The sequence below is a fragment of the Nylanderia fulva genome, unplaced genomic scaffold, assembly GCF_048542155.1.
Source record: "Nylanderia fulva isolate GAGA-0341 unplaced genomic scaffold, ASM4854215v1 Scaffold17, whole genome shotgun sequence".
NCBI lineage: Eukaryota > Metazoa > Arthropoda > Insecta > Hymenoptera > Formicidae > Nylanderia > Nylanderia fulva.
Genome location: NW_028189945.1, coordinates 1,826,713 through 1,843,789, shown reverse-complemented (window position 1 = coordinate 1,843,789; position 17,077 = coordinate 1,826,713). Strand labels below are relative to the sequence as shown.

Here is a 17,077-nt window from a genome sequence, read left to right as displayed (position 1 = left end):
AGCGATTTTTGGCAGGACAGAACGCATATATCCCGTAACGCGTATCTGAAATCTGAGATCAAAATCGAGGTGTTATAAAACGAGAGAAATGAGCCATTTACTTGGAAAGTATGGTTTAAATCCGCCTCTTCTTGTTTCTCGAGATATTATAAGGTTTGTGTTTCAACATTTTTTCAAGAATAATATTGATAAATTCACAAAATTTATCATATTTATCAAATTTATGGTTTATAAATTTAAAATTATCACGCTGCATATTAAAATTATAACGACTGATTAAGGCAGATTAAAAATATACAGCATTTAAAAAAAATTATATGTTTATCACATTTTTGGCATCTGTTTAAAATATTCAAAACTCATAAATTTTAACATATTTTAAAGTTATTGAAATTTTACTATATTTTAGTAAAATTAATCAAACATATTTTATATTTTATTGTGGTAGATATATTTTTTATTGTGATAAATATTAATTAAAAAGTTTATAAAATTCTTTCATTACCATGTTGTTCTACGACTATCATAATTTTCAGAATAAACTCTAAGAGAAAATTTTCTCTGTGTAAACTTTCATACAATAGTACTGATAAAAATAAGTTTGCCGATCTTATTTTAAATCGATTTACATATATACATCCACTATTAAAATAAACGGCTCAAATCTCGATATTTGCGTTTTATTTAAAAATTAAAAGAAACATGATATATGAATGAAATCATAAGGAGTTATAATATTAACAATAATATTTTTCAGATACAATAAGTTGAAAAGTAAGGATGTGATTTACATATGCATATTTTTATCATTTAAACAAATTAAGAAAAAATATGATACCTTGTTGAAATTTTAATTAACCGACATGAACAAATCAAGAAAAGTTTCGATGGTTTACTTCTTTCTGCTATACTTATACACAAGGAAAAAACAGCTGTAGAACTTAGAAGCCATTCAAAACCGTAATGCATGGATTAAGAAATGAATAAAAATAATAAATTATACTTCTTTCTGCTACAATTTCTGATGATCGATTCATTATCGCCGGCGCGGCAAAGTGTCCTTTATCTCTCGCAGATAATTCGTCACGTTTCTTATATCGTGCATTTGTGTAACCCGTCTCTCTGGAGAAGAAGCCGACGGGAACCTGTTGGCTGCATCTCGTCGCTGCATCTCGCTGCACGACTGGTTTCGCGTCGCGCTGTGTCAAAACCTGTTGATGAATGCGTCGCCTAGCAGAAAATGACGGGATCGCGTCGCCTCGATTACATATAGTCTCTCGCTCTTTTTTTTTTTTTTTTTATTTTTCTCCGCTCCGTTCTCTCGACTGAGAGATGTCACGCCCGATCTGACGCAAAAAATCGCAACTTTTCGATGTATCGTAATTATAACTGACGATTGGTCGAAATAATTACACGCCGCGCGTTTGCACGTTATAATTGACATTCTCCGATCAATCGAAGTTTATGCTCTGGAATCTCGACCTGCAGCAAAACATACGATATACATCTCTCGTAAAACTGTCAATTGTTCCGAAGTTTGACATACATAAAATATGTAAAATTAATAGTTGATTAAGGAGCAAGCATACACAGATTTAATACACTCTTTTTTTCTTATTTTGCGAGTCGAAGAAAAGATAATTTTGCACTTATTATTTTTGTCACGAATTATTTAATTTACACTAATAAAAAATAGAATTATGAATTTATAAATTTATTTCTAATAAAAAATGTCAGGAGAAACGTCGAAAGATTAATATAAAATTAGCTTTTCCTGTGCATGAATTTTCCATATCAAATGAATTTATGAGACGCTAATATACACCTTCGACCTCACAGCAGATGTTTATCGAATAAACATAGGAAACGGACTGACACTCGCGATGATTTATTGGCGTCATGATACGATATATACAGATTCGTCAATAAAAGGCACCAGTAAAATCTCACTAAAAAAAGAATTAGAACAAAATTTTAACGACGCGCAGCTCTATTTCTGAAATTCGACGAAAGTCTCGATGGTAACAGAATTTTTAAAAACGCACGTTGCCTCAATTTTATATTGGCAAATCACATATAGCACTAGTAAAAAATCTCATTACTTATAATAACATAATTACATTTTTTGAAAATGCAAAAATTAAGACAAAACTATGTATCTCGTATATTTTATTATGCGCCTTATTTTCTTTAATTATTATCAATTTGATAAGAATTCCTCCTTTTTTTGTTTTAGCTCCGAGAGGACCGTACGGTCTCCGTCCAGGTCTCAACAAAAACTCGAAAAACGGCGGTCTCTTTCCGTCCACGTTCAACGTCGCCGCGAAGGCGGACATTTCCGTAAACGCGACATGCGGCGAGGAAGGCCCGGAGACTTTTTGCAAGCCCTCGGAATCAACGAGATGCGGCGTATGCGATTCTAAGAGTCCAGATCCTGGCAAGAGGCACAATATCGTCAACGTCCTCGATACGAATTCTCAAAGATGGTGGCAGAGCCCTACGTTAAGCAAAGGCGATCACTACGAATACGTCACGATACTCCTGGATCTGAAACAGGTAAGTGTTGGTTTCTAATTTTATTGTTTGACGATAACTTTATCGTCATTTTACTTCAACGTTTAGTAAAGTTACTCCGACTTCGATCGGTAACAAAACTAGAAATTTAACGAAATATTATGTAGAATTTATAATTCTACTCAAATTATTTATTAAAGATTTGATAGGTGTAATACTCGATTACCAAGTTTTTTAATTACATTAATATGTAGTTTTTGCAATTACGGACTTAACATAATATAAACTTAAAAAGTTATACTAGTATATTTTAATATAGTCTACATTTCACTTTTGTTCCCTTTTTTGAATACCTATATCTATTCTCGAAACTCTACGGGTTTACATTACATCGCGTTGAAATGTCTTTGTCCCTGAAAAATCATAAAACCTTTTTTCTCTCGTTTAAACTCGATTCTTGCATTATGCCCTTTGGTTCCAATTTATGTCTGTTTGATGCCGACAAGGCCGAAACAAACTGAGAAAGGGAAAGATGCGAGAAACGAGAGAGAATAGAATAAGAAAACCGACATACTCGCGTAAAATGAAACAGAGAAAGATAGGAGAGAGACAAGACTGAGTGGATAGGGAAGCTGGATCCCTTTGGAGGATCCCTTTCCGAAAATTTACGTGGCAGCTCGCAGGTATGCTTCATGTGGTCCTTTAACAAATTGCGAACGGTGGTATAGAGAAAAACGTTTTAACGAGCATGGCGGCCCTTTTTTAAGGATCGTCATTCAATAATGAGGGCGTAGCTCGAGAGTACCGCGAAATGAATCCTGCAGAATGTGTGAAAGTGTCGACGGACAAGGGTGGGCGAAAGATTTTGAGAGAGTATTTTATTCTCTCGTAGAAATATTTCTAAAGAAGTGTCGAAATAAATAATCATCGATTCTGAAAATTTATACGTTATTTTTTTAAGCCAGACATCCGCGAATATTGCACGAAATTAAAATAAAAACTTGTCGATATATAAATAATATTTTTTGTTAAAAAATCCCATTTAATTAAGGAAAAATAATATTTGCTAGAATTTCGCAATTTTTTATATTTTTGTGACAAAATTATAATATAATATAGTATACAAAAATTAATAAAATGCATTTGCATATATTTATCCAAATTATTAACTAAACGTCGATTGTTCCATGAGCGCGTACGTGCAATTTGCTAATTGACCCTCTCATGCAATATGATAGAGGGAATCCTGAGCATAATTGATACGTTAATACGCTCGTAAAACCGGCATCGTATCGTAATAATGAACACGTTAGGATAGGCGAAATCTCTGTATGTAATTAGGAGGACCGCAACCTCCTTGTGGCCCTTAATTGGACTCTGATTGCGAACCTAATCCTCGCAGGATATCTTCCGCGTACGATCGCGTCGTTGTGGGTGTGTCGTTTCACAAAAGTTGATTCTCCTCTTTAACGATTCGTAATTAAGAGACTCAATTGAACAAATTAATACTACGCGCGCAATAAAAATTTTCTCGTCTCTTAAGAAAATAAACTTACTTCTGGCGTAACGGAAACGATGATGAATTTTTTTTCGATGATCATTGACGATGGCCTCGTAATTATAATTTTTATATCGCGAGTGTATAATTATATCGTGTATAAGCATTTGCTACGAGAGAATTAATATCGTGCCGTCACGATAAACCGTGTTATTAAATACGTAGTTCAATGTTGACGATAGTATGTTATCAGTAACTTTAATTAACTAGAGAGGCACATGATCAGTGAGAAAATTGAAAATGTTAATGTTGAACGTAATAAAATTGATTTTTTTATTTTATTATCTTGTAATCGGTTTTACAACTTTGTAACACGTAACAATAAAATTAATTACGATATATCATATAAAGGGAGTCATATAATTACGAGCTATTTTAAATGAGAACAAGTATAATACACGATACTTCTTTTAAAACATTAGAAAATAAAATCTATCTCCTCCTGAGATATTTTTTTCGAATTATAATCTTGAGAATTTCTCTTTGCGCTTTTCATAAAGAAAAAATATTAAATATCTGCAATTTATTGCGACATTTTTAAATTACGACCCGTTTGGATATCGAATGATTATGCTAATCGGCGAATAAGCAATACGAGGGAGAACATATTTATGATCCTCGTTAACGTTCATTGCGTTTATTAATTTTACGGTCGCGTCCAGCATTGCTCGTGATTGTTTCTTTAATCTCGCGAATCAGCGTTAAATCGATATGATACATCAATATTATTGTTATTATCTTGTTATTGCTTTCCCATGTTGCGAATTACGACCACCTAGGTCGAAAAAAAAGAAAAACGGTAATCTCTTCAACATTTGCTAAAATTGTGACAATTTAATTTTAATATTGCATTAATTCGTAGCAAGCACTTTAATCATTTTTCTTGAAAAAAAAAATAGTAATTTTATTAGAATAATTTTGAAGAGATTCGAAAATTTAGTAACATTACTTGATTGTTATATTTATTCTGCCGTTGTAAAAAAATTATTGTATAAAATTAGCAGTTACTAGTTCAATCTTTTTTATAGAAAGAATGTGACTTTTTCCAAAAAAGTTTTCCAAGAAAAAAATTTCCATGCGTTGATCGGTGCCGTCTTAAATTCGTCTCGTGTTTAACTTTTGTTTGTGCTACTAATTAGCATGAGTGGGTGCCAAGATCGGTCCCACGCGTTCGGTGAAATGAATTAATTTGTTGCTGCCTAAAAGGGACCGCTTGATGGACAACTTATCACATTCTATCGCGATGTATATAGCGAGGAGGCCGAGACCGCGTTGCGCAATAATTAGCAGACGGCTACAAATGATCGGCAAACATTCCGAAAGGAGCTATCGCCACTGTAATCCACACGTGGAATCCTCTTGACTCACTCTTCTTCAATATAATGGAAGAAGAAGAGGAATGACATCGTTGCAGGAATAATAGTGCTCTTAAATCTTGAAATTGCATTTTACATACATAAATGTTGCATATAAAAATAAAGAAGTGATATCGTTAATTAAATATCTTTTTAACACAATATGAAATAATTTTTGAAAATTGAATACAAAAAGAAGAGTTACAATATTATCAGCGTTACACAAAATTTATTAATTAATACTCTCAGTAAATTGTCAAAGAATAATATGTATTTTCATTATTTCATATATTTTGCAATGAAGAAATGAATAGAGAAAAAGAGAGAATAAATTGCTATGAAAATTAAACATCTTTTACACAATTTAAATAATTATATTTACAATATAGCTAAACATTTTTTAAATTCTTTTCGAAATATGACATGACATTTTAACAATATCTACATTGAAAAAGCTATACCAATATCAACTTGTACATTCGTGATCTCCCGTATGGTATCACTCGCGCAGATCGCCAAAATGAGAAGCGAGGCGATCCTGTCGAAGGATCATGGAATAAGGATCGCGTCAAGGATTCGCGAATAGCGTTGAAACGAAACGGGTGAGTTTATCAGCTGTTGCGGATCGTTGTGGCACCTCTAACCCCTCGGCGAGCGATCGAACGTGAAAAGGAATGGGTACTCGAGACGAACGATTGAAGCCATCCGAATCCTTCATTGTTCACGGATTAGCGAGTCGAGTCGCCGTCGTCCCTCTCGAACCTGCTTCTTCGAGGTCCTCGAACCTGCCTGCGCGCGCGCGCGCGCGTCGTCTTCTTCGTCGGCCGGGTGAATGAATCATCTTCTCTGGGCGGGCTGGACTGGAACCCTGGTGGAGAAGGGCGAGGGAGACAGAGGGACGAGGCAGACGAAGTCACGAAAATAATACCTCGTGGGGTAGAAGATCGTCCGAAGTAGGGATTTGTTCCTTTTTTTCCTATTCATGGATCCCGAGCCACGCGGGAACGCGTGGATGATGTATACATATGTTACACGACGAGGCAACCGTGGCATTTTATCCGGATTTTATGGCAGCCTAATATTGTGCGTTATTGGATTGTTATGAATCATGAGGCGCTTTCGGACGCAACTCTCGGAGTCTCTGGATGACGTATCCTGTCAAGTTCTTCTATGAAAATTTGGAGCAATATAGAGGTCTAAATTTTGTATTTTTTTTTTTTGTATTTCGAGAACAATTTTTTAAATGTTTAATATACATATTTAATTATACAAATTTGTGTAATTATCTAAATTATTATGAGAGATCACAAGTAATTTATTTTTAATAATATGAAATTATAAGTTAAATAACATTCTGACAGCTCTCTCTATTTCTCCCTACCTTCTCTCATCTGCACTAAAATTTGCGAGAAAAAAGGAAGAGATAGAAATAAATTGGAGTATTTTACAATATTATCTGTGATAAAGAAATATGAAAATTATCGTGAATCACGTTAGACTCGATCGAGATAGTCTCGATTGAATCTGCTTAAGATGATTGTTGGGCGGTTTCGTGTCTTTTGTCGGAACAGCCATCGTTGCGGCACGTCATGAATTTATCTCGTAATTCAATTCCCACGGCCAGTGGCGATAATTACAGACCGCGGCGCGCGGCCCTTACATATAACCGAGCCGCGACCGGCCATCTTTTTGCCTTCTGCTCACCGTTCATCGTCGCTATGCAGGGTGCGAGACGATTAAACGAGGTTTCCCCCGTCCTCTGATGTGCGTGATGGGATTCTAAGCGATAATCGAAGCATCACGGTCTTCGATTAAAAGAAATGAATCAAAGTTATAAATAGATCGTGATCGAAATTATTGTTAACGTCATGTTATGCAATTTAGTTTAAATGACATATTAAGAAAAATATTCGCACCATCTCAAGATAATTTTCCAATATACAAATATATTATTTTATTTCCATATATTATATCTTAATCTTGACCAATTTTGCTCTTGTCTTCAATCTCAATTTTCTCATGTTTATATAAATTCTAGAAGAGTTTAATAAATTTTCTGCTTTGTGTCTTTTACAGAAAAAAATATTATAGTTATCAGAGCTAAATTTTTCTTGCATCAAATCTGAAATTCAGTTAAGTCATGTTTAAATTTATTTATTTACTTATCAGCATGGTAACCAAATTTTAAATGTAATATAGAGATCCTTATTGTTAGAATAAACTATGATAGCTAATTTTTTGTGCTAAATGGCAAAAAAAACTACTGATGGTTTCAAAAGGCCAAAATTATACATTAAATAATTGTAAAAGATGATTTGGCTATACCATACTTAAATGTGATATCAACGTATGTTAAATTAAACATTGAAATTAAAAATAGGAAAAAATGTCGACTCAGGTAAGGAATTGAAAATTCTCGTTTATATTTATTAGTTAAAAGTGTGTTTAACAAATTAATGTTAATCTCGACACACGAGATATGTGAGGTCGTTCTTTTCTCGCGTTCATACTTTTTTCTTGCTTTCCTCTCCATGCGGAAACCTGTCGAGTGAATGGCGTGAATTATTATCTGGGTCCTCGTTCGAAGTCCGACAGGGACTTGATTATTAAGATATTTCGGGGCCCGACGATATTACCGCCGGCCTCATTGAAGCTTCCTTAGCAGCGGGAATCGCGTCTTGGCACACGACGGCAGCGTTTGCGGCGCTTCACGCGCGTAAATTGGTTTTCTTTGATTCGCGGAACCGACCGATAATTAAAACGTCGTTTTATTTATGACGGGGACGAAAGTTTTACATGACGTTATCTTCGCGGGGCCTCTTCTCGCACGCAATAAGAAGCGAGAAGACACGCATATACGATTCGCACTCGCGTATCGGAGATTGGCTTTCGTTAAGTTAAGAAGGAGGTTTACGAAATTTAAAGCGACATTTTATTTATCGCGCCGAGAATCTCTTACTTTACTGCGATGTTATCGCCAGGCGAAAAGACACGCGCGCATATTATTTCGAAAGCGAGCTAATCGAGAACACGTTTGTAATTTTTTTTAAATACTATTAAATCAACAACGGAATGAATTTATTACTTAGCGTAGTTTTTAAAACGTATACGGAAAATTTATGTCCCAGTTTATACAAATTCGAAGGAAGATTGACGATTGTTCCGTCAAAAATGGTCAAGTCAGAGTGAGAGGAAAATTTACTTCTTACACTCTTACAAATATATACAATATTTTAAGACTCTTTGCTAGTCATCGCTGATGAAAATTTATGAGCCAATATTCAAACGATGATGGACTTGTCAATGGTCGGTCATGCCGGAACGAAATGTGAGAAAATCGAGGTGCAAAGGTGTCGACAAGAAAGCGAACTCTATCCCTCTCCTTTTGACTGAAAGTTGGGTTGGGGTTGCGGAAAGAAGAACGAGAGAGGTTGTAAAATTTTTGCAAAAAGCGCACGATTTTTAAAAATATTAAGATTTTTTGTGAAAATTATCATATCCGAAATTTTAATGTAGGACGAGTAAATTATCTAAAATATATATAATATAGAATTATATAATACATGCGTATATATATATAAATATATATATATATTATAAAATATATATACTTTTAATTTATAATATTTATATATATGCATATAGCGCCATATTTGGAGAAATGTAGTACATCGTGTCTATAAAGATTACCAATGATCGTAACTCGCCATCGCGAATACTCGATGACTTTGCAAATGGAGAGCGAGAATAATGTCGATGATAAATCGGATGCATTTCTTACCTTCTGCACATCGTATTGAAAGCGTGTCAATTACGCGGTGAAATTTAATTACGCTGAATTATATTGAAACGGCAACGTATCAAGTCCGGGCGAAATATATGCGGATCATTTACATTCGCGCTTTACTCTCATCCATTCTGCCCGTGCGACACGTTCTCTTAATTAACGATTGCGGAATTTCATCTCGACAATCGATCGAGCGTATCGCGAGAGAAAGAGAAGGAAAGAGGAAGGAATGTTAACGACAGCAAACAATTATTATCACGACACGTCGGGATGTATGACGCGTAACAGGATAACGATATCAATTTCGACCCGGAAATAAACAATCTCCTTCACGCATCGTCAATAATCATATAATATTTCTATATTTAGAAATAACGATCCATCCTGCATTTAAAGGCGATCCGCCACGTCATTACAGTCTGACAACTTTACGGCAATTAAGCTTGTACCACGCGATGCGCGCTTTCGGGTTATTTTTAAGCCCGGACAGAGAGAGAGATTTCGCGAGGGAGAGAAAGAGGGAAAACGGATATAGACGGATGCGCTTGAATCGTCGCGATGTGCACGCGAGAGTAGTGAAGGGTTAACGATCGGAAGCTTTGAGGGGTTGGAGATTTTTCGTTTGTCTGTTCCTTCTGTTCGTCGGAGGCTTCCCTTCGAGCGGAGGAGACTCTCGCGGTCGAGCGGAAATAAATGCGCCCGCGTCGTTTATATAGTGACCGGACAGGTATTTACCCGTGCGTAGGTTATACACGGTGCCTGCATACTTTCGGCTTTACCAGCTACCGTGGTGGACCTATGCACGTATTCGGATGAGTGTTTGCGATACGGTTCCTTAACCGAAAGAGCAACACGGCAGGAGAGAGGACATGAGAAAGAAACAAGATCCCGACCGAAGAGAGCCTTTGCCTCGTATCGCTGATCCGAAATCGAATTATTCGGTCCGATTAACTGACGGTGTTTCTGAAGCAGAGAGGGATATTGGTGCCATATTTATCGATCTCGATCAATTATTATCTTTGTTGTTGCATCTCGAGATTTCTTCCTTGCTCGTTTTGATTTTTTTTTTTTTTTTTAAGTATTCTTGCTAAAGTTTATAAATATATGTATTTACATTACATTATATACACTTATAATATATAAGATATATATTTTAATATTGATAAAATATTTTAAAATATTAAAATTATCCCGTTACATGGCCGAGGCAAATATTTCTTCTCTCTCTTAATAAGTATTCTTGCCAAAATTAAAATATCGTCATGATATTTGCATAATTTTAAAATTTGTAGGGTTTTAGATTTATAATTACTTTATTTTATATTTTCCCATAAAAAATATTAATAAATTTATAACATATTGGAATATGATTTTACACAATTTTCAGACACAAGTCCGAAATTTATTTAAAAAAAATTTTTTGACAATTTTTGAAATCAAATTGTGCTTATTACGAATTTTTTCGGAAATTGTTGTGAATGAATCTGAATGAAGATCCAGAAAGGATGAAGATTACTCTCAGAGAAACAATCATATATCTTTAACGATCTTCAACCTGTTCTCGCACGCGCTGATAATAATCGAGGGACATTCAAGTTCGGCGGTAAAGAATTTATGTAACGCGTTAAGAAGGGTCTTTCTCATCACTCTGACTCTCTTTTAAAAGAGTCCAGGCAATTCCCTTTGAGAAACCGAATCGAGTCGTAAAATCGACGGCCTTGGACCACCCAGGGCCCGCGATAATACGTTTCCCCGAACTTTCTCGAGTAATGAAGGCGATTCTGCTCGTAACAAACCGCTTCGAAAGATGTTATGTCCGCACATCGCGGTGTAAGTTTAAAAACGGCGATCTTTCTCTCTCGCGTCACTCTCACACAATCACGCTTTTTCCTTTAACGACGGCCCACTTTGCAATTCAACCGCTGCTGAAGTATGACGCATCTCATTTTTGGCCGCATCTTTTATACCCGCATCCTCGTTAATTCTCGTGACGGACAGATTAAATTTGATATGCTTGCATATAAATATCGCATAAAAATCATATTTCGGGAAAGAAAGAAAGAGAAAATGGAAAAGAAGAATTTATATTAAATTCTAATTATATACTCACTCCAAAAAAGATGGTATACTTAGAATTTTGAAAAAAATCAAATTTTAAATGACCATAACTTTGTAAATAATAAAGATAGAAAAGTTTCTGAAAAATGAAAATAAAGCTTGCAATCTCTACTTTAAGAATCTATTTATTTCAATGTTGCGAGATAAATTTATTAAAAATGGCGGATGACAAAACGAGATTATGCAAAATTGAAAAATAATGGTCCGACTTCGCAAAGACACGTGACGTGAGTCAATGTCGCAACTCAATGGGATAAAAGGATATGATAGTATAGAGTCTCCGCTTTAAAATGCTTTTTTATTCATCTCGATACGATGATTTTTCGCCGAGATATTCGTATTTGAATAAAAAAGCAGCTTTTTACTTTAAATGCGAATAACTCTGCGAAAAATCATTGTATTGAGATGAATAAAAAAGCATTTTAAAGGGAAGACTCTGTACTGTCATATGTTTTTATGTTATTGAGTTGCGACATTTGACTCACGTCATGTACCTTGGCAAACTTGAATCATTATTTTCAATTTTGCATAATCTCGTTTTGTCATCCGCCATTTTTAATAAATTTATCTCGCAACAATGAAATGAATAGATTCTTAAAGTAGAGATTCCAAGCTTTATTTTCATTTTTTAGAAACCTTTCTATCTTTATTATTTACAAAGTTATTATCATTTGAAATTGGTGATTTTTCCAAATTTTAAGTATACCGCTTTTTTGGAGTGAGTGTATTTTATATAATGTCGTAATTTATGTAATATTATATATTAAATTATATTATTTTTAAATTATTTTAAAAAATATTGCGTAATTAATGAAGTGTAAAATTGATGAGAAGAAAAGATGTCTTCTGAGAAATTTCGCTACATCAGATCGCATTTACTTCCTAGCTGCTTCGCTCTTTTCGGATTAATTTCACCGGCGTGCTGATCATGATTTCTAGTTAACGCGCGACGAAAGCGGTCCTCGATGCAACACACGGTCGCTCGAATGACTTTTGGCAACCGTCAGCGAGAACGCGGGCCAAACCGGGAGATCGGATTGGCAAGAGACCAGGACGTGGGATCCTTCGCGGCAGACCGCGCGGAGACTTGACCGCGTCGGTCAAGTCTCCGAAGATACGCGAGAATTCTCACCTCGGGAATCGCGAGACGGAAGAGCGAGTGTGAGTCGTGATGGTCGTAATCCGTCACACAAATAATTCGCTGCATAAATAATACGACGAGCGTGTGCCCTCCGTTTGCTTTGAGAAGTAAATATTCTGTTATGATATGTTATATATATATATCTCTCGGACTGAGTAAAACATCCAATTAAAATTAATGAGGCAAAGATGTATCGTTCCATTAAAAATATCATATGTGAGTTTTCGTTTCAGAAATTATGGGACTTCGATAGTACTTTTATATACGTGAACATAATTTGTCGGATTGGAGAATTGCATAATCGCGGTTTCTTTTTGATTATCTTTTTTCTTCAATTACACACATAATCTAGGCAGTATATGTATAATTATATATGATCTTAGTTGGCGAACGATATTTTTTTATGATTGTTATCCAACGTCGAGGTAAACGTACGATGAGGCAAAATAGTACATCGTCAAATTGCCGCTTCGGTAACGATATAAATTGCTCCGATATAATGTCGCGCGGGGTCGTTGCACCAGCTTAGACTTACGTACGTATGTATGCCTAAATTGAATTTTGCTTCTTCCCTCTTTACTAAACTCCGACATACGTGCAATCGAATTTCGTTCTTCATCAAATAATCATTTCCCTCGGCGACGTTCCCCATAATTCGATTCCGTTCGCGTCGACCGACGTAAGAATTCGATTTCCAGACATAGTCGTCCGTGAAAATCGTATCTTCCCTTACCATGTCAATCTTAATTTGTCGTGATTATTATTAGCGATAACGAATTAATGAAGGAATACGAGGAAAAGTAGAGGATTTTTTGTAATTTTTCGTACTATAAATTTCTTATACCGAATAAATGTTCCTTATGTGTGGTTACATTTTATATATATAGATATTTAATTAAATATAATTTATATATAATTTTTAAAAATATGTCAAAAGCAAAATATTACTAATGAAATGTACAAACTGTATAAATCAATCTTAATTTTTGTCTTTGTTAATAATTTTTTTATTCGGGTCTCGATCACACGGTTGCGAAAACGCTAATATATTATCCATGTTGAACCACACTTATGATGAACCATTCGGCCGAATAATATCAGTTTACATGTCGCGAGAGCGTCAAGAGAAAAAGAGATGCGGAATCCCTCGCGACCTAAAAGCTTTTAGTAATCTTATATATTCAGCAGAGGAATTTCGGATCGCCGACGAATCTCTCTCGCGTCTCGTTGACACGAGTCCTGGTAATCGGATTATGTCGTCTCGTGTTACCTTAAATCCATCCGCAATTAATACGTTCTATAATGATGGTAACGTGATACTTCTCCGATAAATCTCACCGTTTCATGCATATATTGCCGGTGCATTGGACCGAAACGTGGTAGCCAGCAACATGACGTGTCATCAAAATACGTCATGAATAAGCTGCTAAATGGAAAGAGAAAGAAAATATTAAACGCGACCAGATTTTCTACTACATGCTGGACCAAATGAAAACACGCTTGTTTGATTAACTTTGAGAATTTTGCGCATGTACTCAGTTTAAATAAATTGTCGCGAAATATTATCTCACTCGATATCAAGCTAGAAATTCTAGAACGAAATTGTTACAACTAACAAGATCGCTTTTTTAATGCTGTTGAATTAAATATTCTTTCATCTTATATCTTGTAACGATTTTTTAAGATTGTGCATTAGCATATAATTATATTTTTAGCCATATAAAATTATACTTTTATAATATTATGAAATTTACATGTTATCTTTCAAGAAGAAGCTTGACGAGTTACACTTCTGAAATGTTTCATTAGTTATCGTGTAAGACTATGCCAGAGATAATATAATAATAACGCTGTCTAGAGCATGAATGTTCCGTAGCTAGAATTCATTAGGCTCGATTCATGTCAGCGGTTCCTTGTTAAGTCAATCGCGCACGAGAACATTATATAATTAATATTATTAGAAAACTTTACATTCATGACTTTCCGTGTATTAGTGATTCTATTTAAGAAAAGCGTATTCAACGTCAACATTGAGTATATTTAAATAGCAAAATAATTTTACTTGTGTGTGTCGGACATTTCACGAACATTTTTACGAACAAGCTAAGAAAGGTAGCAATAACTGATTGATTTAATAATATATCTCGCGCGTGTAAACGCAACGTTTCCGGTGCAATTGATAATAACATGTTACGTCAACTTTTCCACAGTGACATTTAATTGAGTCGTTTATTTAATTACCTACTTACCGTTGAACGAATAATACCGGGTGCTAGTCATTTAATTGCATATCGGTTTTCTAAGATCCTTTGTCGGCAGTTTGCGACAATTTGAAATAATTAATTATGTATGTTTATATGCGCAAAATAAAAAAAAATATTATATACTTGTCCATCAATATATAAGATTGTTAAAAGAAATGAAAACGCAGAATAGACTTACATATTTTATTTTAAGTCGTTTGATATATTAATTTTTAATTAACAAATATATAATATTTTTATAAAAATGAACTAAAATATTAATATTATCTTTATAATTACGAAATAAAATTTGACAATATTTTATCTATTTAAATTAATAATTTTAATTTGATGCTTTTTATACCTTTTGTATATGTTCTTCGACTCACGGAAATTATATCGATTTCCGTGGATTAATTATCTGTACAAAAATTTAATGGTTTAATTAATCGCGACAATTAGACGCGAATTTTCAAGTCTATACTTATACGTAGGAGTGAAAAGGCGGCAGTTTTACGAAAGAATCTCTTTTGTTTCACATCTATATTTTATCTCACTGTTTCACCCTTCGATCGACGTGGGCTTTTCCGTGGGTCGACAATGAAGAGAAAACGTTAATGACACATGGCATGTCGACGCGAAAAAATTGCCTAATAATATAGCTTCCGCAGCCAATCTCTCTCACCATTCTCTCTATCGAGAGGAAAGGAATTTTTACAGATTTATCGCGAGATGACGTTTGTTTTGAAAGAAATAAAATCGCAAGAATGTAATTTTATTTCTACGTGCAATACATAAATATACAATTTATTTAAATATAAAATTATTATAAAATAATTTCATATAATTATACAATGTAATTTTATATGATTATGTAATCACATATATACAATTTTATAATACCTATATTTTATATAATTGTTTTATAAATTTTGTATTTATTATGTCAAAGGATATTATTACAAACAATTCATATTTTTATAAATTTCTTCTATTTGTGTTTTGTTGTAAACGTCATGTTTAACACGCCATCCATTATACTTGTGCTAAACGCGCGCGACAAGCACTTTGGTTCCTCCATTATCTCATTTAACTCGCTGAAGGAGGCGAGGTGCGGATGACAATCGCGTGCGTAAATCATTATTACTGTGTGGCGCGTGGTGCTTCCACGCGCAGGAAAATATTATAAAGAGAGGAGAAATTACGGAGTCGGGATTATATATTTCTCCAACGAGCACTTCTCCGAGCCTGAAGAACAACGAAGGCGACGCGAGGTCGTACTTCGAGCCATAACGGCTTCGGGAACCGGCCCGGCTCCGGTAAACTTTCTTGCCGGTGCCACCCCATTTACGGAGTATCCAACGAGATAGCGTGCGATGCCAATTTATTAGCGGTGCCCCTTAGCCTCGGTCGAGAAGAGAATCCGGCGTTGATACCGTAAAGGGGTGGCCGGGCTCTCCTTATTTCGTGAGAATCTTCGTGACGACGGCGACTTTTCTTTGCCACATTTTATTAGGGCAGTCCTTTGTTGAAGAAGTACAATCAGATAATGTTATATAATATTAATACATAAAATATAAATATAAATAATATTATAATGTATATATATACGTATATAATATAAATATACATATATATTTATAAATATTAATATTAATATTAATATAAATTGTATTAATATTAAATATAATTTAATTAATTATAATATTATATAATATTATTCTTTGTTCAATATATTATATTTTATTATACTTACATAGTAACAAAGTTAAAATCTGACTATTTTATCTCTACACCGGCATATCGTATACATGTCCAATTTTTTTGTCGATAGATAAAATCATCGATAAATCAGGATCGCGGACATCTCATTGTTCCGTTAGATCGATCGTGATATCTCGAATCGTCTCTTTTCGAGATTGCACGCTCGTCGCTGTCATTATCGCGCGGATCGCGCATAAATGACATTTGGCGCACGTCGCTCATTGTTGTCGGCGAGCGTGAAACTGTAAAACGCGGGCTATAAAACGCGCCGTTACACGCGAGCATTACTGACGGAGGTGTCGCTCCTTCTTTGAGATTCCATCGCGGATAAGAGCTCTGAGAGACGCGAGAGATCTGTTTACGAGAGAGATACCGACTCCTTAGTTTCTTCCCTGCCGCTGTTTCTTCACATCTTGGCGAGTTGCTCGCAACCTCTCGCCCAGATGATATCTGCTCTGTCTCGTTTGGGTTAATTGGATCGGTTAGTAATTCTGGTTAAAGACTTTCCTTGAGAAATAGTTGAAATTTATCGAAGGTGCTATTATTAATATTGATGTTTTTATAATCAAGGCAAGAGTTGTCTAACGGAATGGACAA

General features: G+C 34.8%; 1 protein-coding gene across 2 annotated transcripts in view; it reads left to right on the top strand.

Moving 5' to 3' along the window:
* The window catches only part of wb (wing blister), a 173,671-nt gene that overhangs the window by 26,857 nt on the left and 129,737 nt on the right, over positions 1 to 17,077 (top strand). For both annotated transcript variants that reach the window (XM_029311947.2, XM_029311948.2), the window contains exon 2: positions 2,237 to 2,556. In XM_029311947.2, the coding sequence (XP_029167780.2) occupies positions 2,237 to 2,556 (320 nt within the window). The remainder of the gene's footprint in view (positions 1 to 2,236; positions 2,557 to 17,077) is intronic.